Source organism: Equus quagga, chromosome 6 (genome assembly GCF_021613505.1).
Source record: "Equus quagga isolate Etosha38 chromosome 6, UCLA_HA_Equagga_1.0, whole genome shotgun sequence".
Classification (NCBI taxonomy): Eukaryota; Metazoa; Chordata; class Mammalia; order Perissodactyla; family Equidae; genus Equus; species Equus quagga.
Window position 1 is genome coordinate 67,389,994 of NC_060272.1, and position 27,864 is coordinate 67,417,857.

The 27,864-nt window shown below is 38.5% G+C and overlaps 1 protein-coding gene across 3 annotated transcripts in view; it reads left to right on the top strand.

Annotated features, from left to right (window-relative positions):
* Positions 1-27,864, top strand: part of DCLK1 (doublecortin like kinase 1) — a 320,917-nt gene that overhangs the window by 231,339 nt on the left and 61,714 nt on the right. For 2 of the 3 annotated variants that reach the window (XM_046664669.1, XM_046664671.1), the window contains exons 6-7: positions 10,817-10,911; positions 25,678-25,765. In XM_046664669.1, the coding sequence (XP_046520625.1) occupies positions 10,817-10,911; positions 25,678-25,765 (183 nt within the window). The remainder of the gene's footprint in view (positions 1-10,816; positions 10,912-25,677; positions 25,766-27,864) is intronic. The other variant, XM_046664670.1, reaches the window with a different exon arrangement.

Here is a 27,864-nt window from a genome sequence, read left to right on the forward strand (position 1 = left end):
TCAAAATCAATAGATTGCTTCAAGCAACTGTTTTTATTTTCTGTTCTTTCCCAAAAGCCTTTTTCAACTCTAGTTGAAACCTGGTTTATTTAACCAGAGCCAACTTAGAATCTGTGATAGGTAAGCCATGCCAGGTAGTATCATTTCCATAAAGAAAGTGGAATCCCAATCTATTCTAAAATCACTATGTTCTTCAAAAATTAACATTTCATTCAAGGTGTCTTTAACTTCTAGGTCAAAATTAATTAAATGGCAGTGATCATGTATTGTTTAATATGACCGTTTATGCATATAAAATGTTAAACTTCCTGCATTTTGATCTAGAAGATATGCCATACAAGCATTTCTCGGTTATATACAACTTATAATATGTAATGCCTTGTCTCTTGATTCTGACTTGCTACCAGATCTTACCACCTTCTGGTGGATGATTCTAATTTAGAGATGGTTTACAGAGCAGCAGTATCCAGTTGCAGATATGTGGATGATGCCAGTGATCCAAGACCCCTCCCTTTCCCTGGGACCTAAGCCCAGGGTTTAGGAAGTACAGTGATATTTCCATTTTGAAGTGTAGCTGTTGGATGTCAAAGGGAGACCCTCCCTCAGATCCCTCCACCACACTAGCCCAGACTCCTGTCTCTACTCAAGTATGGCTCTTGAAACCAGTAGAAAGGAGCAGTGAATTATCTCTCTATCGATTGTATCACCATTTTCTTCAAATAGCCTGTTTAGTGTTTTTCATAAATCATAAAGACTGGAATGTGAATAATTTTACTTTCATACCTCTCAAGCATTGATGTTGCCCCAAACTCAGTCACCACTATGAACCTAACTTTTTAACGTTAAAGAATCTTTGTTTTCCCCCCCTAAAATATTAAAGTTTGAAATGGTTTTACTTCACTTTTTTAGTTTCTACTTCCAGTATTCATCCTTCTACCTTATGCAGAGATTGGAGCATGGTATAAAATTAAGATTTGCTCAGTTTTTGAGCCATGCTGCTGTTCAGGGTAATATTGTTAACTTATATTTAAATGAAACATCAGAGTTTACATAGGACTTTTATCTTTTTGATCTTTTTTGATTTTCCCAACAACAAGCAAGACAAGGTATAAATAATATAGTCTGTTTTCAGAAATGAGGAAGCAGAGGCTCGGCTGGGGGGAACTCTTTGCCCAGTCTCACAGAGTTACTAGTGGCAGCTCAGGGCTGGCACCTGGGGCTTCCAGTGCTCCAGAAACACAATCCTTGATATCTGTTTCTTCACCTCTGCTTATTAAAGTTTTGATCTCCAGGAAACAACTAATACAATACCTGGTTTAAGATTGCAATTTACAACATCATTACACCTTGCAGCAGAAGCCTAAGGATTAGTCCCAGGCACCAGCGTCCCAGGAGGTGAAATGAGTCAACCCAGCTTCATGATGTTTGTCAGTGTCAGACAGAAACTTGCCTGTGTAAGCCGGTGTTAGAACAAGAAGGAGAATCTTCTATAAATCTTCTCTTTGTCCCTTACCCGTTCCTCTTCTTGGGACTAAAAGCAGTTAGAGGTGATTTATTAACATAAGGTGTTCATTTACACATTCAGAAATATCAAGCACGGGCCTGCCAAGGTCAGGCATTTGCTGGGCGCTAATAATGCAGAGATGAAAGAAATAGCCCCCACTCTCAAGAAGCATACATGTCAAGCCCCCTACATAATTTACAGATAACATAATTCACGTACCTGTTGAATTGTTATTAGTCTCCATAACGGAAAGAGTCCAAAGGAGGGAGTTGTAGCTAGAAAAAAGAAACCAGAAGCCTTAGTAATACACAAGAAGAATAATGAGACCGTAGACTATTCTGTGCTGAGACATTGAATGTGGTTTTCACTAGGGAATTGGAAAAATGATTTTTAGTTGCTTCTTAAAGAAACAAGAATATATGAGAGCATCATAAAAAGTCTTTAATATGGGTTGAATCTTTGTTCATGTGTGTCTGCCTTTGGAACACAGATGTCTCATAAGATGTACAGTTTAATAGTAAAATTCCTTTATCTGCACAGGGAAGTTATAACAAAGTATCTCCCAAGATAAGAGTATAATATACACTAATTCAATTTCTGTAAGAATGGGTAAAGTTTAGTTTTGCTTTATATTGTTTTCTGAGTATTAAAAGTATAAGAAAAATATATTTATCTATCTTGAATTTTCATTGTTGCAATCCTCCTTAAAATGTACAGATTTCAAAATTTTGACCTCTTCTTGGATCCCTTAGAAGAATTTTGGGGTCTTTTGTTTGTTTTAGAGTTTTTATTAGCATTTAGATGGATGACACATCTTTTCTCGTAGCACGACAACCTCTGTTTAGAATCTCTGTCTGTAGAAGCCATGGCAAACATAACTGAATCCCCATGGGTTGCCTTCCACCCATCCATTCAAGTATGAGCTGATGCACTTTCTTGCTCTCTGGAAGTTTATAGTCTATGGTAGAAACACTCCTGGCAACAACCATTCACTCATTCAGTGGTCATTGAGAACCCATCATGGACCAGCAATGCTGATATGCAAGAGTGAACATTCGAAAGAAGAAAAGATGGATGCCTTAGTTAATGACTTTCTACCATGACTGAAGCACCATTCTATACTCCCTGGCTTAAAACTTACTTGTATGTGACTCTGGAAATCCTGAAGTCTTTTTATTTATGCTATTCAAATTTTACTTCTTTACAGTTATATAAAATATTTTATGCAACATATGCAGATAAGACAAAAATCAAAGCTGGGGAAGTGAAGAGAATTTTAATCATCTTACCACTCCAATTTTTCAATATTTTTATTTATATCAAACATCTTCAAAGGCAGATTGCTAGCTATTAATTTTTAGCTCAATTTTTTCCTCTAGTATGGAGATTTCAGCCTTATACATTCTATGGAGGATCTTTTCTGCTTTGGGGTTCCAAGGGAATTGTTGAAAACATGATGCACCAAGAAAATCATGGGGGCTGATGATTAATCCCTTGCGTTTTTAGAATTTGTCCTGCATGTAAAGCTCAATCCTCCTTCCATTCTCTTGCCTTGCGCCCATCACTTCCCTCCTAGTGCTCACCCTCCACATCTCCACAGATGCTCTTCAAAACTTTGAACCATTGTCTTGACCCACTGTCTATGTGGAGGCAGCACCTCATGTCAACTGCTTTTATAAACTCCTCACTGTTAATCCCCCATGTTAATTAAATAAATATTTCCTGAGCATCTACTGTGTTCCAGGCATGTATTAGGTCCCAAGGATACAAAGATGATTAAGCCACAGTTCTTGTCTTCAAGTTCTTCAAAGAGACAAACATATATACTACTTACTATAATAGTGTAGTAAGTACTATGACAGCCCAGAGGATGAAGGGGTTAAATCACATTAATGAGATCAGAAAAAGCTTCCAAGAGAAAAGGACTTATAAATTGGGACTTGAAGGACCCTGCCAGGATAAGAAGGACCAGGGTGGTGTGACCACCTGAGAAAACAGTGTGAGCTAAGGCACAAAGGCATGAAAGTGTTGTATGGAATATTTAAGGAACACTTGCTAGTCCAGTGAAAATGAGGGAGAGATACTAGGAAAGAGCTGGAGAAGATGGTAGCGGCTCTGTTGGTTGTGGTCAGATTGCACAGGGCCATGAAGGCCTGATTTTGTTGTTGGTGTTAGGGGGTGAAAGGAGATTTTTAGTAAGGCCATGATTTGATTTTTATTTGAATTTTAGAAACAACAGTGTGATGTTAGAGAGGATGGTTACATATGAGGGGTCAAGGAAGGGCCGGGAAGGCTCCATGAGGCCACTCAGTCATCCTGGAAAGAAACCGTCAGGACAGAATTTAAGCAGCAATGTTGGGAATGGGGGAGACTTCAAAAGAGAAATGAAACCAGGAATTTAACTGGATATGTGGCCGAAGGAAGAGGGAGGAATCAGAGATGAGGAGCAGGTTTGTCAGTTGAGGAGGAGCGGTAGGGAATGAGTTCCATTTTGGACATGTGGAATGTGAGATGCTTCAGAAACATCAGCAGGCAATTAGGAATATGTAACTGTGTTTAAGTCAGATTTGAGCTGCCAATGGGTATTTGGGAGATCCTGGCATATAGTAGTAACTTAAATAATAGAAATGTAAGATAGTTCCCCCAACAACCCAACAAGAGATTTGTAAAGTAAGGATGAAAAGGGGAACATGGGGAGCATGTGCAATAATCAGAGTACATCAGAAGAGGCAAGAGAATGATGAGAAGGCAGTGACAGAAGACAGAAATTTTTGAGATAGAGAAAGAGGCCAGAAATGTTCTATGTTAGGAAGCCAAGTAGCCTGAAAACTGAAAGGAGGTTATAGGATTTGGCAGTGAGGATACCACTGGTGACCTGTGAAAGATCCATTTCACGGGGCAAGACCAGACACTAGTGGATCATTCTCTGGGCATGTTGTCCTTGGGGGTCATGCTGGGACTGCTTTAGGGCTAACTCCCAGGCTTAACTCTGAGGGGAGACGGTCCTGCAATACCTGGTTGGGTGGGGGCAGAGCACCCACCGGGGACCAGGGGTCTGCAGAGGCCATCAGTCCCAGGGCCCCCAACCACCCTAATCCTTGGTGCCCTAAGCACCTCATTCCCTTGTAATAACCACGGCCTGTTCTGGGATCCCAGCTGACACATTTTCACAGTTGTAAATCAAAGAACTCGAGATGATCCTATTTTATTCTTGAATTAATCTGTTTCCTTTTACCTAGAAATCATTTTTGACTCTTTTTTCCCCTCCCCTTCCACACTCAGTTTGTTACCAGTCGTCCTGGTTCCTCCTTTCAATGCTGTCCTAGGACTCTGGTTTCTCACAGGCTACAGAAACTGCTTGCTAGCTGGTCTCCTCCCTGCCTTTGTCCTCTGCTCCTTGCATCTGCCCTGCACACTGATGTCCGACTTGTTGCCATTGCTTATTGTCTGCCAAATGAAATCTGAACCCTTTATTCTCAGATGGAGAACTGTCTTGCTTTGGCCACAGTCTTCCTTTCCAGCCATATCTTCTATCCCCTCTGGACTTGTCCTACATCCTATAAACTAATTGAGATTTCCACCAGATACCCCTTGTGCTTGTCCACCTTGTACCTGTACTGTTATCACTTGGCCTAGAATCCTTCCTCTGTCACTTCAGCTCTCTAAAGTACGCACATCCAATTCAACCTAGCTGTCCTCTGTGAAACATTCCCTGATCACCTCACTGTTGAGGGTCTTCCCCACCTCTACAATCCCGTGACAATTGACTTGGCTCTCAGTCTACAGGTGACATGTTGTATCTCCCTACTAGGCTGCAAGGTTTCTGAGAGCAGGAGTTCTTTACACAATCTACAGTACTTCCAAGTTCATGGTAACTCTGGGTAAATGTTGACCAGATAAGTGACTTGAGAAATACTGGGATCTGTTCAAGTTGCCTAGGTTTTCTGAGGTTCAAGGGCTTTTTGTAAATATTTATTTAAAAATTAGCGCATAGAGCCATATCCCTTTCTCCAGCCTCACTTTTCCATTGACCTCCCCATTTCCCATTATTCTCATTAGATAGTCCCTTTGAATTTGACCCATTGTCTCAGGTTAAGAAGAGAACGTAGACAAATGGAGAAAATCAGGGTTCCACCTCACCTCTGAGGTGAGCACCTATGAAGATAGAATTAGGACAAAACATCTTTTCCCAAAAGTGCCCCCCGATTAGAAAGTTGCCTGTTTTTTTCTCTTTGCTTCAGTTGACTCCATTTGCTTTTTCTTTCTTTCTTTCGCTTCTCAGTAATGTAGCAAGCAATGGCCAAGGGCTGAGAAAAGAGACTGTACGGTATTTAAAGCTTCCTCCATGATCAGGGAGTGAGGGAAAGTCTAAGGCCAGCAGCTAGATCTCCTCAGCAACATGCCTGAATCGGCAGCCCCTGGACACACAAATGGACACCCAGATACATGCAGACACGTTCCCTCCTCTCATCCCTGTGGTGGAGCATCACAAATGGACTAGTCACCTTCGGTGCAGAAAGAAAATTGGGAAATGGCAAGGTGGATTTTCACGTCCAAAAAGTCGCTCACCTGGCAATTAGATCATCTTACTTGGAGATTCCTCTGATTTCAGTATCAGTTTGGGACATTTGTTAGCTTTCACTTGATGTCTGAGACTCTTGAGAAGAAACCCTATATCTTCACAAAGGGGTTGCTAAATTAACATGCACACATGAGACTAAAGTCAGCTAAAAGGAGCAATAAATTAGTAGTTCCAAACTCTAGAATGTTTTGATAACCTTCATATTCACTTATAAGCTTTTGGGACACAGGGACCAATGGACAGAGTCAGGCGCATAGTGAGTGTACACTGTGTGTACTGACTGGTTGATTATAGAACCCTGAATTCAGCCTCCAATGAGTAAATATAGTAGGATCATCCATCTAAAATGACGAAGGAAAAGATGAGACTGGATCCTTCATGAGGGGCTATGTGCTGTGACCGATTCATGCTGTTGTGTCCCTGACAGGCTTAGGTGATGGAGAGTTGAAAAAGAGAGGGATGTGGATTAGGGATGAAAGGAGCAAGCTCCGCAGAGTTCTTCCACAGCCCTTTGGGGGCCAATTATATAATTGATCATCATGGAATCTGTGAATAATCCAGCCTAAGCGTAGCGCTTCTCATTCAGGAGGTAATAAGCAGAGCAAGGCATGCAGGATTTAAGGAAAATGTACCCAGACAGATCTGAGCAAAGGAAATCAGAACTAGATATAAGGCAGTGGATCTGAAAGTACTTTAGTATTCAGAGTTTAATGAATTCAGATTGAAATAATTAATGGTTAGATCTGCTTGGCCACTTAACAACAACCATGTTAAGTTGAATTTTCCTCCTTCAAGATAAAGAATTGTTTAATAAAGGCCTCTGTAAAGTAATACCATTTGTCAGTTGAATTTTAATAAGTTCTGTTAAATAAGTGACAAGGCCCTTTTTATTGGCTCTGAGGGACTTCTGGTATTACAGGATAAAAAACAACTGAACTCAATACGTATCAAACTTACTTATGAAATATAATTCTTTATTCCAGCAGTGATTCAACAATAAGGTGTGTGATGTTTTCTGGAAGTCGAGAACCATTTTAAGAAGTCACTAATGCTTTTCAGTTGGCCAAGTGGAAGAGTCTGAACAGAACTCTGATCCTAAGAATACCAGCCATTGCCAACTTTCAAGCAGGTTATGTTCCAAAAATGTTTGAATGTAGATGACTTGTCTGGCACTTGAGCTTTATTTTTCCAGAGATGGCAACACAAGTGGAAGCCTTGAGCCCGGTGGCTTTAAATAAAGGAGACAGGCCAGAGTGCCCCAGTGATAGAGAAACCTAGCTGTCTAAGGACTGTAGACAGAAGACAAGAGTCCTGGACATGTCCTGAGGTGCCAGGACAGGCCACTCATGGGAAAAGCGTGCAGTTCTTTGAATAAGACATAAGTGAGATCCCTTTCTGGTTCTGCCACCTTCAGGCTGTTTGACTTTGGGAAAGTTACTTTTTTGAACCTCAGTTTCCTCATCTAAAACAGGAAAAATTACACCAACCTACAATGCAGAATTTTTTGTCTTTTTTTTTTTTTTTTTTACTGGTTAGATGTATCAGGGCACAGACATTGCAGAATTGATGTCACATAAGATGCTTCAGTTTAACATGGCCCAACTCTCTATGTCCTTCCAAGCCTGCTCTCTTGCTAGCCGTAATCCTCTTCAACCAATCAGTTGCCACTTCCTATGGTTTTCTCTCTTAAATCTCTCTGGAATGTTTCCATTGACCTCCGCCCCCACTGCACCACCCTAGACTCAGCTACTCTATCTCTCTGACCACAGGACCCTTACGTGTGCCACCCTCTTTCTTCCCTAGACATTCTCCTAAGGGATATCCTTGCACACATTATTGTTCTCTAATCCATTCTTGACAGAACAAGAGCTCTTGAGAGCTTTTTAAAATGCAAATCTGATCCCCTAGTTCCTGCTTAAAATCATTCAATAGCTTTATCATTGCCCTTTGGATAAAAACCAGACTCCTTAACATGAATTTTGAAGCCCTGCATTATGCAACCCCTGTCTACTCTCCATCCTCATTCATAAGGCTCTTTCTCTCCAACTCCACTTATCTGCTACGCTAACTTACTTAGGTCTCTTCATAGCACCACACTTGCTCCCTCCTCCGTGCCCAGCCATGAAACAGCTGGTCCCCTCAACCTGAAATACTTTTCCTTCATTGTGCCCTTCCCTGTTTCACCTAGAGAACTCCTACTAATGCTTAGGTTCTGGCTCCATTACCTCTTAACCTCTCTGTAGGATGGAGGCCAACCTTGACCCCATAAGTTGTTAGAATTCCAATAGCAAAACCCAATACTTCCCCTCTCTAAATACTTTATTGTGATTACTAGTTTAGTTATCTGATTTCCCTACAGGCTAGAAGGCTGGCAAGGGAAGGGAAGGCAGTAAAGACTACAGGTTTCCATTACCTAGGTTAGATTTTGGGCTCTGCCCCGCATTTGCTGGTTAAGTTGCTTATCATCTTCATGCCTCAGTTTCCTCATCTATAAAATAATACTTCCTCCCTCACAGAGTAATTGTGAGTGTTAAATGAGATAATATGCGAGTGTGTGCGTATGCACATATGTGTGTTTGCGTGTTAAATATATGTATGTAAGTTTAGGTGCATTAACTGGTCCATAGAAAATAACTCCAGCAAACTGAGATGCACACATAACGAGAACTTACTAAATGCAGGCTTTTTGTTGTTTTGTTTTGCTTTTTTAAGCAAGGTATTCCTAAGACTGTTTTCCTGGGAGTCCACTTTCTCTTTTTCTTTATTTTCCATTGGCTTGATAAGATTAGAGTCCCCAAAGTAAAAAATGTTAATACAGTGTTTGCTTCCCCATTTGCTCATTTTTTCCCAATCTGTGTAGCCTTTATGTGTGGTGTAAAGATATAAGGCAGAATAAAAGTGGGCAAAGAAAATGTTACATTCATAAAAATTGTGTTCCAGTCAACTCGTAGGGAACCTCTTGCCGTATTAGTTGTAGATTCTGCCTCTGCCCACAGTTCTTGCCTATTTCAGAGCCCTTCCCATACAGGCCACTGGCTGGGAAGTTCAGTATCAAGAGGCCTGAGCATCAAGCTCATTCAGCAAAGACAGGACTGTAGAATGCAAGCGAACTAAAGCATTCACAGTGCTTCCTACTTGAATCTGCCAAAAAATAGTTGTTGCTGTTTTTTTTTTAGAAGGAATCACCAAATACGTTTGAGAGGCAAAATTACAAATTAGTGCAGTATGGGTTATGTGACATTTTTTGAAGATCTTTGAAAAAGGTGACAGAACAAGGAGCTTCCCACTTTCATGGGCCCTCAGTTTTTGTGCAAATGTTGTGTGTGGAAAAGCAATAAACGCTGTACCTTGCCACTGAATTTTGTGAGGGTGTACTTATTCCCCGGTAGTCACCAGGCTTTGCAAGAGTTATTGTCATTTTGATTTTCAGATGAGTCACTGGGTCTCTTGCCCCCAGAGGCACTTCATTATGATTCAGTGCAAAGTACTGAAAGGGCTTGGGCTTCCGGGAGTTAGTGGTGTCTGGTGGGGGTTGCAGTGGCTCCGAGTTGGCATGAGGCTTAATTGACACCTTTGATGTAGCCTAAGACAGAACCCGCACCTCCCACTGCTGCTTAGAAGACGTCAGCCTTACGCAGAGAAGGCATCTGCTGGTGAATCCTGCATCTCATTCAGCCTGCTCTGGGAGCAGCCTTAGCCATCCTTAGCTAATCCAAACGCTTCCCGTTTCTGCGGGTCCTTGGCTTAGTGCTCAGAAGGGATTTCGCCTCTTGCTATTGTCAGGTTTAACACTAAGACTGTGTCCATGTTAGAACTCATAGAAGGTAAGTTCAATCCATTATCGCTCTCCCTCGTGGAAAATGTTTCTTATGCATCCTTGAGAATGTGTGTGTCTCATTGCTAATTCTACTTCACTGACTGTGGATGTAAAACATATAAAAATGTTGTCATTTTTACAGGTAAAATAATGGTGATCTTATATGTCTTTATCAAGTCATGTCTTTAAGTGTTCGATGTTGTTACTCAGACAAAAGAATTGCTTACTTGAGCTGTGTGGCTTTGATTCCGTTTAGTGATAATCTTGTGTAAAAGTCTGGAGAGTCGGGTAGAATTCCAGTGATTTAAACCTATTAAAGAGCAGCTTTTCTTTAGAGTAGCAGCAAAGACAGATTGTGAGGAGTTCCTGAGCGTCTGCACCAATTGCTTTGTCCTGTTTACGGCAGGTCCTTCAGAGTTAGGCTAGGGGGATGTACAGGGCACAAGTGAATGCAGGAACTTCTAGAAGTGAGGGCAATGATCTTTTTAACAAGACACGGGGAATATCACTTGTGAGCTATGCTAATATTTACTCCTACTATGCGGTACTGGGAAGCTGAACCAAAAAATTAAGGGTGAATCCATTGAAAATGTCTCAGGACCTCAATCACGTGCCTCAAATCTCTATTGGTGCCATTAAAGGCATCATTAATAAATTCATCAGGAAAGTTGTGTAAAGTACATTTTAAAAAATCTTTATGTAAGCTGCTGCTCTGTTAAACACAGGATTAACAAAACAGTGAATTTCTAAAGAAGGTTATCCCCAAAGCTTTTTTTCAGGACTACAGATGAAAAGCTGTCTGGAATTTTAGCAAATGTCCCTCCACAGTTGTTTGTTTTTCTGGAGAGATTATTTGTCGTGAAAGTTCTTTAACATGCCATTTTTTTCTCTCTGTGATTCTTTGTTCTTCTAGTTAATGGAACTCCTGGTAGTCAGCTCTCTACTCCGCGCTCGGGCAAATCACCAAGCCCATCACCCACCAGCCCAGGAAGCCTGCGGAAGCAGAGGGTAAGGAGATAAAGCAAGCTCTTTGTTTAAGACGGGTCTGAGCCGTGGTGCAGAATGGCACAGGTGCCAGCAAATGTCTCTCTCATAATCAGGCTGCTTGACTCTAAGTGTAATAATCAGGCAAGGGCAGGTGGTGACCAATGGCAGGTCACTTATTATGGCTGTGGTTTCACTTGCTGTAACTCAGGGCTCTTAATTTCTCTGTAAACTTGTCCAAATCTTAACTCTGAGAAGAATAAACAGTTGCTGCTTCCCTGTTAAATACCCCACTCTTTTTGTCCTGAATGCACAACTTTATTGGCACTGCTTTCTAAGCTTCCTTAGTTGTAACAAGATTTATTAGACATTATCACTGATCATCAGCCTTCCTTAAGAAGAAAAGGAAAAGTGCCGTTGTTGGACAGGTGGGCCATGGTGAGGAGTTGCTTTATGGCATAGAGTGGTGGTCCAGAGTGGCTTGGAGTCCATGGCACAAGGAATGGGTACATGTGACATGTGCTTTTGTGAATGAAACCCACACGAGCACCTTCTCTTTCATTACTACTTGCCTTTATTTTTTAACTTCTTGTGTAATAACGGAGAAGTTGACTGAGCTTGGAGACCAAAGTCAAACAGTTACTGGAGACAGTGTTAGCTTCTCTATGCTAAGCGAGGGGTGAGGATTAGCAATTCTTTCAGGATGGAAGAACTACTCTTCTTATCCTCTCACAACCTGTACTGTTCGTCTTTTCCGGTAATACCAGGGCAAGAACACAAGGAGTGGGAAGGGAAGGTGGGGGAAGGTGCAGTGAAGGAAATGGAAGGCCTTTCATTGTCCAGATTTCCCAGGTGCAGAGGGAGGAGTATGTGCTTTTAGGAGGCTTTATGATGGGGCTCATCGAACATTTTAATCAGCAGGGGCTCCCTGGAGGCTTCTGAACTCAAAGCCTGGCATCTGGAATTTGGTTTCTTTTACTATGTGTTTTAAAATGAGACTTCTAAGTTCCATCGGTCAAAACTGCATCCAAGATGGAGGCTTCTCTCTTCAAGCCTCTTGCCAAGGTTGTGTTCACACACCACTCTCTGTCGGGGGCAGGGGACTCAGTCAGTCCCCAATCCCTTTGCAGTCTCACCCACCAATTATCAGGTTGTATTGTCTTTCTCCGCTATCCTCCTGGCAGCAGGTTTAGCTTGTTTAGATTATTTGATGAGGCCTGGGGTTTGGCACCAGCTCCTCCACTAAATGGCTGTGGTATCTTAGATATGTCTGTTATCCTCTCCAGGCCTCAGTTGGAAAAAAAAAAGAGGCTCTGTCCATGCAGAAAACTCAATAATTTTATTCCAGTTTCATCTGAATGTTGTCACTATGGTTTTCTTCTTGGCCACAGTCTAATCTGGTATTTTCAAATACTGCAATCATTAGTGAACTATTAAAAGAAGAACTGACCAAATTCCTTTACTCTCCCAAATGTCTATCCTTGAGTGGAGGAAGCAGTAGTGGAGTGATTCTTTTCTTGTAAGTTTTGCCCAACAAGGTCCCCATCCATAGGGGCCGCCATTAGGATATGGCACGGATAGGGCCCTCTTTCATAGAACGTTCTCACTTTTGAAGTGTGTACTTTGGAGAATGCACCTGGCATAGAAATCCCTCTTCATCATTTGAGCTAGTTAAAGTCACATTCAGGATGTAGCTCATGCTTAGTGGTTGAGATTAAATGAGAGAGACTGAGAATCCTTGCCACGAATCTGAGCTTCTTGCCCTGCTTGCTTATTATGAGACCTTCGTCTTTGGGCTGTAAAGCACTTTGCTCAACTGCCCCTTTGTTGGCAGAATGAGGCTAGAATTTGCTTCTTCTGCCCTCTGTATTCTCTACTTCACTATGATTTTGTCCAACTGAGGCAGAAAATTTCCATCCAGCTCCCAGCAGCTGTGTGGCTGATGGCTTATGAAATTGACATTGCCAGCACTTGGGAAATGTTTATAAGGATGTTTCTCTTATAGATTCTTCGTTTTGTCGTTTAAACTACCAATGCAAGCACCGTACTTGAGAGGGGAAAACAGTTCCATTTGTTTTAGGGAGACAAAGCATTTATCATCATCTGAAAACATTTTTTAAGCACATGTTATTCAGAGCAGAGCAGTGGATAATTCAGAGACAGTTCAGTTTCCCGGCTTTTGAATTTAGACCATAAATGAACATCCTCCATCCATGTACCATGTCATTGTGTGGAGACACTCCCAGCTGCTTCAGCAAGAGGAGCTTTCATCTTGGTGTGGAGGCAGTTGCATCAAAGAAGCCCTCCCAGTTAAAATCGGCCTAGAATTTCTCTAAAAACTGATCCTGTTTCAAATTTGGTTAATGTTCCTCTCAAATGGTTGGCTATACTCCTATGCAGGAAATACTGAAATAAGTGAAAGATGGCAAGTGCTAAAAGAAGACACTTCAAAGAATAAATTAACTCTTTTTATTGCAAATTGGAAAACAGTAGCTACTTCTATTTTTCCTTCTGTGTTGCCTAGCAACATGGCCAGGAAAATGAGTTGGCTGTCCCCCCCCCCAACACGCATGCGCCCGCACACACACACACTCACACTTCCTACCTCATTTTAAAACACAGGAACATAAGTTGTGGGGGGGTTTTAAATGGAATGTTGAGACATTTGACTGCTTTCTTTACAAATAACAAAAATTTATAGTTTTATTTTTATTAATTATGATGATTTAATCAGCTTTTTTCCCTTACCTTAAAATCACATTTTTATATTATCTCTTTTGGTATTTTCGAATAGTCATATGCAATAAGAGTCTGAATGCCAGATGTTTTTCTTTATAAAAGTATTAGTGGCAATGGACCAAGCAACCTCCCTCTTTTTCCAAAACACTGTTATTTAAGTTGCTGTCTAGAAGCTTTTGACGGGTCACAGAAGCAGGTGTCGGAGGATCTTGTCCATCCATGAACTTTTTGGGGGCCCCTTTCTTAATACATGAGGAAGAAATGTGTTGTGTTGTGTAGGTTGAATGAAGCGCCCCATTATACTCCCACATCGCTGACTTTGTAGATTATCTGATCAGTCAGATGATGTGAGGAGTGGGTGGTACAAATTAGAAAAGAAGCCAGGATTCTAGACACTCTCTGCAGATCTGAGCTGGTTGCCTGGCTACCAACAGAGAGATCTCCTAGCAGAAAGGGGTGGAGTAAATAAGAGGTTGGTGATGGGTGAGTGGTTGGGGAACTGGGAAGAGCTTTGGGAAGGGAGTGGGGAGATCAAATTTGCATTCTTTCTGTCTTCCAAACATAAAATTTTGAAAAGGCAGTGTTTATTGGGCTTATGTGATGTGAAAATGCAACACTTGACTTGCGGCTCTGGGACCAGAATTTGCTGAATGCCAGCTGGGGCTCCTAATAAATTATTTTGTAAGGTAAGCACATCCCTCTTGCACCCAGAATGAGAAGGAAATACTCAAGGAAGAATTGCGTGGATACATAGTAGCAGAGTTGGCATTGACAGACCTCAGGGACTATAAAACTCAACTGAACAGGAAAGAAGGCAAAAGCTCATAAGCAGATAAAGCCAATAAGGCAAAATAAGCACCACTGTGTCTATTTAGATGGTTTCTCAATTACAGTCTTTCCTCCTGTTCAAATTTGGTAACTCCAAAAGGTCCAATGACATTACAAACCAAGGATGCTCATTCAGTGTTGCTCCACTCCTAAGAGAGCCACAGGGCACCCAAGAAAGCCAAGTAAACAAATCTATACCGCCCTTCATCTTACAGGACCTGTATCGCCCCCTCTCTTCGGATGATTTGGATTCAGTAGGAGACTCAGTGTAAAAGAAACAATGGAGCAATGTATATGGTTTGTGATTGCGTGAAGGTTTCACATTTCCTAAGCAAAAATCTAACAGCAAAATACACAAAAGAGTTTTGCATACCTTGAAATTATGAAGCCCAAATCAAAGAAGAGTAAATATACAGGCATTTTATATTCATGATGTTAATCCTTGAAGGAGATTTTTTTTTTAGATCTCCTACATTGATTTGATCAGGGAGCTTGAACACAAACTTGCTTAGTTGCTGAGATTTTTGTGCGAGGCCTGGCTCTAGGTGAATTTCATACATGGACCCAATATTGAGTATAAGAACATGCTAATGATGTAGCAATACAGAGTCATAATTTCTGTAGATGGAGTTTTCATTTTAATCATAAGTAGTCACAAAGATACAATGTTTCTATACTTTTGGTTAAGCAGATTAAAATGTCATTAGCAGGCATATTTTTTCTTAAAGTTGTATTCTTTTTAAAATTTGGATTGCTGATTTTTTTGAAGGTACTACAAAATAATAAAAATATTCAAGTAGATTTTTCTTTCTTTCTAGACAGTGGACAAAGCTACTTGTCATTTTGTGGGTTAACATATTGGAGGAAAAACTCTCATGTCAGGGACACATCTCACGAAGACTCTGATGTTAGATATTAAGAACTTTCCTTGTTTCTGTTGTCAAGTAAATTTTATTTTTTAAATATCTTTTATTGGAAACAGCATGATTATAGCTTAAACTATATACCAACATGAAGAACTTGTTCAGTGGCTTTGCTATAAATTATACAATTCCTCCCTATAGCCATATATGTAATTTTTCAAACATGTAAAAGCTAAAGCCAGAAATCTTTTTCTTTTCTTTTTTTTCTTAGCACACAGACCTAAAAAAATCATGTCTGGACTTCTTCCAAAAAATCAATTTGAAAAGCAGAATTCTCTTACATAGTGCTATATAAATCAGGCCCAAAATATCCAAATCTCCATTTTGATAAATCCTGAATCTTGCTGATGTTTTGGAAATTTTCATATGCAAAACTCCTTTTGTGTTAAACCAAGTAAGTCTATGATTATAACCCATTTTTAAACATTAACCTACTAATTCTGCTCTTCTAGTCCTCTTTTTAAAAAATTATAGTCAGCTTTGCTTAAACATAAAATGATTATTTTAAAATCTGAATGTTAAAAGTTAATGTGTATGGTCTGTTGTATTTAGCCATATCCTAGTGATCACTTAGTTTTACTAGTTCAAACACTAACAATTTAAGACTTGTGAAGCATGATTTTTATTTTCTACAGACTTGACATATCTCAGTAGGTGATAAATTAAAAATGTATTTTATGCCATTTGGAGGCTTTTACTTGAGTCTTTTTCAAATTTTACTTGAAAATTGAATTTAAAAACAAAATGTTTGATTCAAGATGGAGAGAAATTCAGTTGTCATATACTGTTTTAAATGTTATCAATTTATCTCCTTGATAAATTGCTCAACTATCAAATTTTACCATCTGGTTTATAGTTACATATGTTACCATCTCACTTTCCAAGTGAATAAAATATTCCTTCCAAAAGAAGAAAAAAAAGTCCAGGCACTCTAACAGCATTTGAAAACTTAGGCTTATAGTAATTAGTGCCTCATTATCCTGTCTGTTGGAGAGAAAGACACTTCTCTGGCAGGTTATTCGAGAACCACAAACTGAACCATTCCATCTTGAAAGAACAATTCATAATAATACCTGTTCCAGACTTCAGGTTTTAAAACTGTTCCCAATAGAAAGGAACAGAGGCTCCTGCTGAGATCAAAAGACTGCTTTGTTTTAGCTGAAACAGTAAACATCTGTGAAGTTGCCTGTGGTGGTGTCTGTTCTAGTTATGTCTTCGTAAAATACGTTACTTCATACAATTGAGTCCATGAAAGATTAGTATGTCTTTGACTGAACTGTCAAAAATGCATTGAAAGCAGTGGAACAGTTAACTTAAATCTGGTGGGGTCAGATGGTCCAGAACTAAAATAAATTCCAATAATTTTAACTTCTCTGCGCTGTCAATCTTACGGACAACTACTGCTTAGAGAGGTCTGATAAATGCTATTTGTTCTGGATAAGTGGCAGATATTACCAATTGATATGAAACCCATGGCTTTGTTTAGACACGGAAAAAAGAAACTGGACTTGTACTAATTGCCGATAGATATCATGGCCAACTTTCCATTCAAGCAGTTCCAAGGGAAATGCTATTCCACAGCATTTAATCTTTTGAACATATGACTTTTATTAAAGGACTGTTCATGGGGCGATATATATCATTTACTTTTGAAACTAAAGTCCCTCAGAGATTGAAATAGCACACCATTTATAGACTTTGAAATCTCTTTCTATGCAGAACGTAATTCCATTATACTAAAGTAGAAATAAAAAAATCCTTAGCTACAAACCAGAACTTTTCAGCTCATTGATGGAACCAAATTGATGATTTAAAGACACTTAAAACTTACTTATAGAAGTTTTTTGAAAAATTAGACACTGAATTTTAAAAGTGTTCCATTGAACGGGAAAGAACTCCAGCAAAAGCCATGGATTTTTGTCCTTATGTTAAACCTTAAATGTGCTGTGAAGACATTGTGCTCTAGTTAAAAGTTTGATACTTTTTCATTTGCACTCACCTTTTTTCCTTAGACGTTATAGAAAAAGATATGATAAATATTTCACTGCTCTCAGCATTTTAGAAATGCAAAAACCTAATAGTATATCAAGTGTGAAGGTCAGTGTGAACTCAGAAGACTGGTTCTGAAAGCCACATGCTTTATTTCTTGTCTTGCTTAATCAATTAAGTGGGGGAAAAAATCCACAGTGTTTCTATACTGTCATAGGCTTTTAAGAAGTATCAGGTTTACCCATCTGTACACATTCCTGTGTTCTTATATTGGCTCATCTAAATACTAAAAGATCAAGTGGTATCTTCTAAAAACCTTCTGAACCAGCATTTATGTACTATATGTGTTCCCTGTGTTAGCCAGTAGGGATATTTTGGTTGCATCCACTGCAGATTTATACATGATTGGGTTCTTTTTTTTTTTCTTTTAAAAGCAACAAAGTCTAAAACCCAGATTTCTTAATACTAATGAATGAAAATGTAGACTAATATTCCTGAAAAATAATAAAATAATTCCATGTATTTTAGCTATTGGACTACTAAACTTTTCATATGTGGCCATATATCTATACAGGTATGTGGGTGTTTATGTAAATTTGCAGGGCTCAGTGTGTATGTGGATGTGCTTATGTATTTGTATATGTTTGTAGACCATGGATAGTAAAGTATGGTATTTGTGACACAGCCTTATAAGTTACTGGCTCTTGTGGAATTTCATGTAAAGCCTTCATGTCCTAAATTATAATAGGTCATATTAAGATATGACCTATTAGTTGGGGCATGTTTAAGTTCAAAAGTAGTTCACTTAACTAGTATGACAAAATGGTTCCAAATAATCAGACATGCTGATTTATTTTTTTAAAAAATTAGAATCCAGATAAATGAAAAATTTGAAATTGAGATAAATATTGTGTTTAAGTATTAAGTATAAGCACACATTAATGTTTATATTGTTATGTCTTAATATTCAATTGTTAAAATGATTTAATAGTATCACTAATGTTTCTCTAATGTGTGCGTATTGATGACATGTAATGATTGTCAACCAGTGTTCACTAAAAAATGGAATACTGATTTACAGAGTTGTGAGTAGTTGAGTATTATATTGAAGCATAAATGGAAGAGAATCCAGACTATATTTGATTTGAAGTAAGTTTAATGACAAAGCCAGATAACCTATAAGGTAATTTTGTATGTTCTTTCAAAACGCTATTCTAAACTGTTGACATGTTTTCAGTAGTAACCTTACTATACTTGTTATATGTGTGTGTATATCTATATAAATATATACACACTTGAAAATGTTCATGGAATGAATTTACCATATATGCATACATTTGCCCATTTATGTGTATTTGCATTAGCCTTGCTAGCGTCTCTAATTCTGCTTGTTAGTGACAGCTGTATCTGATTGAGAAATTCCATAGAAGTACAGTGTGAAAATTAGAGATATAGCGAATTCAATGTACCAATTGCCTGAAGCAGTTTCTTATACTGTCAGTTGAAAATATTTGTAATTTTGTGCCTGTGACGCATGTGGAAAAGATAGGAAATCTGAGGCCCTAGCTATAATTTTTATGAGTGCATGATATATAGTGTCTTTAAAATGTGGTTCGTTTTAGTAAAGATGATGGATAAATTCCAACTAGTATACATGATGCATGTAATACTTGGGTGTTTTTATTATATATGGCCACAAAATGTTTTTGAAGCCAAGATAGTGGGTATCTGAAAGGTTGTAGGCAAAGAATTATGAAAGTTAATTTTCTTGTGATGTGTTTTTTGAGTTTATATTCACCAACAAGCAAGGAATGGAGTTTATTTGTTCTAAGGACTTTTTACTTTCATTGAAATACGTTATGAATATTGTAAATTCGGATAAAATTTTTATAAACAGGTTGACCTAATTTCTGCTTACAATTTGAGTTGCTTGGATGTGTATTCATCTCTTAAGAGCATTTGATGTTAAAATGTTTCAAACAGCATTATGTTTTAAAGTCCATCAGTATAGGCCATCAGCAGAGTTTTATAGAGCTAAACAAGGAAATGTTCCATTGAACTACACAATTTTGAAAGTTCCATCACTTTGTGCTTTTGTTTTTTTGTAAAATGTTGTACCTTGTGTTTCACACTGGACCATATTCTTCCTCTAAAAGTTAACTTTGTGACACTCACCACCTTAGAATGACTATACAATAAACAGAAAAAACCACGTGTGTTGTTCAGTGAGTTTCTTTCAGAAAACTTGGTAAGTAGATGTTGACATTGAAATGACCATGTCGGATAAGGGTTACTTTCGTCATTATATTTATGGCATTCTTGTGATGTAATTAGCATCAGCAAGTGATATTTGAGATACTGCAGAATGGCACCACGTGACTCCTAATGTCTAAAATAACAATGATAACAACAAAATAAGACTATTTGATGAAGAATTTTATTTCAGTTGGTTACATTAAAATCGTTAATACGCTTTCCTCTTGGGGTTTCCTTAAGGATGAATTTGTCAGACAAATAGGCAACTGGTTGAAAAAAGAAATTAACATGCATTATTTAAATATACGAGCTGTGTCCTGGACTTGAAGGCATTTTTCCCAAGGTCATCTAATTTGCAGGGGGGAAAAAATGTACATGTGTATATGCATATGTGTGTGTGTGTGCCAGTTACTGTAAAAGCACTGAAAAAATAAATATGTAAAATAAGCAGATACACAATAAAATAAATAATTATAATAATAGAATACTTGATTCTCCAACTTTAATTTGGGACAAAAATCCATAATCTGGGAGAAAAGAAAATTCTACTGGCCTAGTTAGAAAAAATATTTTACATTAAAGTTATTATAGAAGTCCAAAGTTCTGATTTTAAATCTAACATTTTTAATAGGTTCATTTTAACCTTAAAAATATAGGTTGCTTTAATTAGTTCTCTTTATTATTTCCATGATAACCTAAATGTAATCAATGCCCAAAGCAATGATACAACTGGAAGGAATGTTTACAAATTTATAAAATGCCAAATTGTGTTTATACTTTCTTCATATAATAGAGTTTAAAATAAAATGTAGCAGGGTCCTGGAAGAGTAGTGAGCTCCCTTCATCACTGGTTGGGAATCCCATTTGAGGAGTAAACCATGAAGGGCATCATTATTTTATCTCTTGGGGGTAAACTAGATGACTTCCTGGTCCCCTTCCAACCTATGATTTCATGAAGGGTAATTCATAAGAGTAGACATTGTGCCCCACTTCCCCTCAGTCTCTTCAAGACAAATAGTTCAGACTCTGAATTTATAGATCTTGGCCTAAGGGAGTATAGCAACTGGATGGTAGAGGCAAAGAAGACTGCCTAATGTGACAAAGTTGTAACCAAATACATTTGTTTTTGAAATCTTGGCTCCTGTGGCTTTACTAACATAGACTGAATGTCAATGTTCCCATTTTCACTTTTTCTTCCTCTAAGCAAACCAATTTCATTAATGACAGTTCTCCAGTCTTTTAAAAACTTTGACCAAATCTTTATGATAATATTTTACGTTTTTCAGTATTCATTCTTAGTTACGCACTTGATCGCCTATATCATAGACTCTATTTAGGCTAAATAATCTATGAAGAAAGCAGACAAAGTAATTTGGAAAAAGGAGTTCCCTCTGTGCCTTGTTTCAAATAATGGAGCCTTATTAGTTATTGCAGATTAATATCACTAACTTAGTATTCTATATCTACTTAGAAAATAAATAAATGTCTGGTTTTTCTGTATACACATAGAATCCCGTGGATTTCAAGCTCTCTACAGCAAGATTATGATTTAATTTTGTAACATGAGGGCATTTATAGAGATTCTGTAGACTTCAAGTCAAGATCACCAAGACAACTGTTTGAGTTTGTTAAATATTTATTGGTTGTGTTTCCTTTATAAAGTTGATTTCTAAACCCTTTTTACCATTTTCCAAATTAGTATTAACAAAGTAATAACTGTATGCCAAGACAAAATGTGAGGTGGAAGTAATACTATTATCCAGCCAAAGCTAAAGTTATCTGGTAGGAGTTTTCTAGCTTGGTTAGATCCATTGGATCAATTGGACATTTTCTAAGTCTTTATTTAGTGTGGACTCCAGCTGAGAGACACCATTAATACACATGACAGGAATAACTCATACCATTTATATTTAAAATGAACCATTTTTTATTCCATAGTCATCAGATACATCTTGGTAAAATGTGGTTAGAGCTGTTATGTCAGCTTTCTCACTTACTTGGAAAGTGTGATATGTTCTCCATCTGTTATATGATTCCAAGCTAAATAGCTACACTTAGGATGTGTTCTTTCTTAGGGAAATGCTTTTATGAAGGTGTGCCATAAAAGCATCCAGGTGCCGGCAACCTGCCCGCCTGGTTCCCATTAAATCTGCTGGGAGGTGATGACATTTCCAATGTCACAGTATCTCTTAGAGCAGCTAATTGCATTAAATTCTAAAATAACTGTATGTTTTGTACTGTATACCCAGATGCCTTGGAATTAGCAGACTGACTGAAGCAAACACAAAATCTTATCATCATGTATACTCTAAAATGGTTTATCTGCTCAGAAAAACCAAATAAGTAAATTGATTTCATTTATAAGCATGCAAAAATAAGTGAGCTTTTTAGCTTCTGTTGGTCATAATTAAAGGCTGATTAATCTCATTGGATTAATTCTAAAGAACAAGAATTTACACATTTTCCCTTTACTATTTTCAAAATCCTTCAATCAGACTTATGAACAGTAATAAAAATCTTCCATCACCATCTAAGTTAGTGTATTTAGGGTTAGTAACAAGCATACACAAAGAGCTATGCCCATTACTGAATTACTTCAACTGGGAGAGAGAGCAGAAGCGTTAGGTGACAAAATCAGAATCCAAAAAATAACAGGCTGGCAGGATATGAGGTAATAAATATGACATTTAACATGAATAAATGAGAAGTTTTAGACTTGATTTGAAATACCAAACTCCCAAATACAGAATAGGGAGACTTGACATAACTATGAGCTCAGTGCAAGGCTGGAAAGTTACCGTGCTATCAATAAGCCAGAATGCTCTTGAAGTATATTAATGTTCTGTTCACAAGGAAGAAAGCTCTATCCTTCTGTGCTCTGTGCTGGTCAGGGTACACTTAGACTATTGCACTTGTTTTGAGCACCAGAATTAACAAGAGATATTGACAACTGGAGTGTGTCCACAGGAGGGTGAAGGTCATGGAGCCCTGTGACATGATGAACAACCAAAGAAACTGGGAATGTTCAAATTGAAAAAGAGAAGACACACAAGGGGCCCAGTAGCTATTTCCAGATATCTGAAGCACTGTCATATGAGAAATGGATTAGAACTGTACTCAGTGGCTCCAGAGGTGAGACCTAAGACAAACAAATGGAAAACGTACAGGGGCATCATTTCAACTTAACTTAAGGAGGCCCTTTCTTTGCCTCATAGCCTCGGGAAGTAATGTGTTCAGAACTGGAGGAGTTTGGACAGAGGCCATCTGACCACGTAGCTGGGATGTTTATAGTGGGAATTTGGTCTCTGGATGGAAGTAGTATGGAATAGGTAATATTTAAGGTCCATTCCAGTCCCTGAAGTTCTTTGAATCCATGAATGGTTGTTGTCTTGGAAAAGTGTATAATGTTAACTATCTTCTTTGGGCATTAGAAATCTAGAACATTTATTTTACTCTATTTGAGTGTAATAAATAAAATGAAGACTTTCCATTTTCAGAGTACTCTATTTGTAATTAAATAAGCTTGTCTCTTAAAATTGTTTGTTACACTCAGACACCCTGAAATTTGAAATGACTTGGGGTATGTTTTTAAACCTAAATTGAAAATAAGCAATTTTAAACATAAGCAAACTTGTGTTAACCCTGCTTTTTTTTTTAACCAGAGCCTATAAACTTTGCGGGGTTTCTGTTCATAAGGCGGAGAAAACACAGCTGGTGTTGTGGCAAGCATTCAGGGCATCAGACTTTTGGTGGCACTGTTGAAAGTGCAATTCATTAGTTAATAAAGGTGTTTAGTGAATAATATCCAGCAAGTAGATAGAACATTACAGTTTAAAAGATGTTTTCATATACTTTGAGTCAGAGTTCTGTATTGAGTATCTGACGTTCTTATTAAAAGAACAAGCTTTTGGAACTGAGTACATAAATTGTGGATATCTTTGCTGGGAAACACGCTACTAGTCTATTAATTCGGGTGCTTGATGAAAGAATGTCTTTGTATTCTAAAATTTAAAACACCATATGACAAGACAGCACCTGCCACTCCAAACCAAAATGTGTCGACATTTTTAAACACCATTTGCCATGCTGCTGGAAGAGATTCAAGGATCAAAAAGCCCAGAAGAGAGGTCTACATTTTAGATATTTTCTTACTGCTTTTCTGCTTGGAATATCATTATTTCTACAGCAAAAGCAATGACATGGGGGATAAAAGATCTCACTGTTCTGGAAAACATGCAACCTTCCCCTCAAATGTGGTAATGTTAATGTTTATTTTCTCCAGACACTGACATCATAAATCTGCCTGTCTCAGCCTTGTATTCCAATATTATAAATACAAGATTTTCACAGACAGACAAAAATCCGTAAAAGTCAGCAGAGCATAGCTCATACATTTACAGTACCTTCAACAGAGCTGGTTATGACTACATAGTTAGTGTCACACCAAGAAAAACTCTGTTTCAAGGTCACAATCTGAACCTCTCTTTCTAGGCTGACATAGGACAAATGTGGACTGCTGGTCACAAAGGGAGCCTCGATGAGAGAAGACAGAAAAACAGCTCCAGTCACCAGGCTGATTGATGGGGGATTCTTATGATTTTGGAAAATAAAGAGCACAAAGTTTTTGTGGACAAACTGTCACATTCAGGGGTATACTAGAGTATTCACAAAACTTCTAGAATATCCTATAAGAAAACAGATGCATCACTGCTATGAATTTTACTTTTATTCCAATTGTGTCAACTGTTGTCAGCTTTGATGAACTCATCCAATGGAAAATACTCATCTTAGCCACACCCAGGAAAGTGTCCTATGGCAGTTGACTCAAATGGCCCTGCAGTGATTTAAGTAGCATTTCCCTAACTATATTAATCATTTTAATTAATCTTTGGTGAAAACTAAAACCTTTGAATTTCCTGTGCAAGATACTGTTGGGCATAATGAAATTATGTAAAACTTCTCTCTCCTCTTGCTTTGTACACATTAAGGCTGGATGGAATGGGGAGGAGGTTGAAGGGAGACAGGTAAGCAGAGGAAAAATAGGTCAACTTTGCTTCTCGCCACCTCTTCATTATTAATTCAACTACAGATGCTCTTTCCCTTCTCTCTGCTCCACAGACAGCCGGCACCATGAGCCAATGCCGCCCCCTCACCGCCTCCTGCTCCCATCAGGCCAACCAAGTGGATAAACCCAGGGAAACAGAAGGAAGATCTTTTAGGACAAGCTGTGTTCACTATTTAGAAATAGCATTGAAATGTGCAAATTGTTTTCTCAAGGAATAGATGCAGAAATGGAAAGATTCATTGTTAAAGTACTACCCCATGACTGATCATAGTATTAAATATTTGGCATTGTTTCATCCTCTGAGCTTTGTAATATAGTTGTTACCCTGTTTGCTCTCATGAGTCTTGGATCAAAATATGCTAAAAATACAAGGGTATCACCAAGCTTAGGCTTTTATTCCTGTCTTTGCCTCAGACTTATTATGTAATATTTAACATATGGATAACCTGCTTAGTGCTTGTTTCTTTATCTCAAAGTGGAATTAACAAACCCACTCTTTAACCTTTCTCCAAGGATGTGGTAAGGCTGAATATTTTTTTTTAGGCTATTCCATAAAAACAAACTGAAGAGGAATTCTTTTTTCTATGGTAAGAGTAGAAAAAATATTGGATGAGATCAGAATGGCGCGGTGTCTAAGGCCTGTTTGCAGATAGACTGTGGAAAAGTGAGGTGAGATGCCTAAAATCTGACAAACCTAAACAGCGAGCTAAAGGATGCTAATTTTGAGAAAAAGGAATAAAAAGTCGTGGAACATCCAAATTTGACAAGGATTAGCCTGACGTAGTTAATGCCATCTATTATTGGTTAAAAGAGTGGGAGGGAGAGGTAGTCCTAATTGAATAGTCTAAGAACCTCCCTTCCGAGTGTTAAGACCAAATCCTCCCAGGTAGTGGGTGCAGTTATCTCCCGAGATTCTGGGCTGGGCATAGCACCCGGAGACTCCGGCCCTCTGACCAAGTATTTTTATTCTCTGTTTCTGTTCCCTTACAGAGCTCTCAACATGGCGGCTCTTCTACTTCACTTGCGTCCACCAAAGTCTGCAGCTCGATGGACGAGAACGACGGACCTGGAGAAGGTGGTGAGCTTGGGGCTTGGTGTATGAGGAGAAGGCTCAGCTTGTTCAGGGGGCAGAGGACGGGTTGGCTAAATTTACTCCAGGAAACTGTAACTTCTCAAGCAGAATGAATAGACAAGCCTGAAGCAGCTCATTAGGGCCATACCAAGGGGATAGAATTGAATAAGCCTCCCACTGGGGATCAGAGTCTACTCTGTGGGAACAGGAGGAGGGAGTTAGCCTAATTTGGAGACATTTCACATCCTCTGAGGGTGTAAGTATCCTAAGAAGGCCAGCTGTTGCCCTCTTTGGAAATAAAAAGGAGTAATTGCTGCCTTTGTTTTCCTAAATTCTGTTCACTTTCAGAATATTAAAGACAATTTACTCTCTTGATTGACTATTAGAGCCCCCCAGATGTACTTGAACTTAAGTGCACTCAACATGTGAAAATGCTGCTTTACAAAAAGATCTAATTGATGGTGATTGCAAAAATATTCTTTATAATTTAAGCTAATTCACTTTAGAATTTCTCTGTGATGTGGTTAAATGACCTGGATTCCAGAACTGACCTTTTTGCTAACTCACTGGATTGTTTTGGATAAGCTTCTTCGGTTCTTTGCATCTTAGTTCGTCTTCTGTAAAATGAAGATTGTAATACATGGCTATTTCCTCCCTGGGGCTTGTTATCAGGCTCACATCAATTATGGGAAAGTATTTAGAAAAGCATAAAATTTGGTATGATCAAGCCACTGTTGAAGAATGTCCTTTTTGTTTTAAATGATATGATTTCATTTTCCAAAAAAGTACCTTTTGGGGGAAGCACTTTTATTATGTTGCGTGAGATATGTGACTTACCCAAGAAGTATTTCCTGACTACCATGCAATATCAAACTTTTTTTGTATTTTCAGAAGTATGAAATTCGCCGTCTAGAAGTCTCTTTTGTTCCAATGTGTTATATTTACCTAATGAAATGAAATGGTTCTTGATTAAGCTTTTGGCTAAGCCTTCTTAGCCAAAAGCCTAAGTGATACATTTTATCAGGAAAAATACCCCAAGCCATGTGCTCCAGATAGACGCCTCAGTTATGCTCCACTGGAAGAAAAGATGGAAGTACTTCCTTCCATTTCCCATCTGAAGTCAGACTTGTCCCTCAGCCAAGAATGGTTACTTTTATTATCCATGTAGTAAAGAGCCTTAAGACCGTGTCATCCGAGAGATGTTTTGTAAATTCAGAGCTTTGCAGTGGATTTGAAACTTCTCCAACCATCTCCGCTAATAACCATGGAGTGGACAAAAGTCCCCAGGCTGAGTCCTTCAAACAGAGGCAAAATTGTGGCTTCTTTGGGGGTGAAGTGGTGAGGGAGGGTGGGGAGTAATTGGTTCCAGCTCTCATTTTATTCTGGAGACCACTGAGCTCACTTCTAGTGGGTTAAGAGTACAATGTCACCCATGTAGAGGTGAAGAGATTGCATAAATACCAAGGGCAAAAGTACAGCAGCAAATGTCCTACGTTTATGCAACACTTTCCAGAATGTCCTCCGCTCTAGAATCCAGAGTCGCAGATGGGGCACTATCACAAAACCAGAATAAGGGTCCTAAAGCAGATGTCTGAGCACTGTGCGTTTCCATTTGCCGTTCCCAACAATTCAGACTAAAGGAGAATATGAAAAACACCAAGAAGGCCCATTCGCCACCCAAGGTTTTAATTTTATTTTGAGAAGATGTGTTTAGTCTCAGTTTATGGTTAAAGGTCAGAAAAGGAGTGCATTTAGAAAGCACACTGGGCTTCCATCACATTTTGTATTCAGATTGCCTGAGGGAAAGCCAGGATTTACAACTTTAAAGCATGTAAATTTTAGAGCCCAGCTATAAAAGGCTTTTTACACCCCTAAGATGTTAAAGGTTATCCACTATATTTATGTGACCTAAGTGTGGCTTATTTAGTTTTACGGCCTTAGATATTTAAAGCATTATTAGGCATTTGTAAAATATTTCAAAATGCATTTTAAGAGGGAAAACGCGTTGTGTTAGTGGCACTAACATAATTGAAACTACAAAACTGCTCTGTTCACAGACATAATAGGTATTGCAATTTTAACTCAACATCTGCTACACAGGTTGC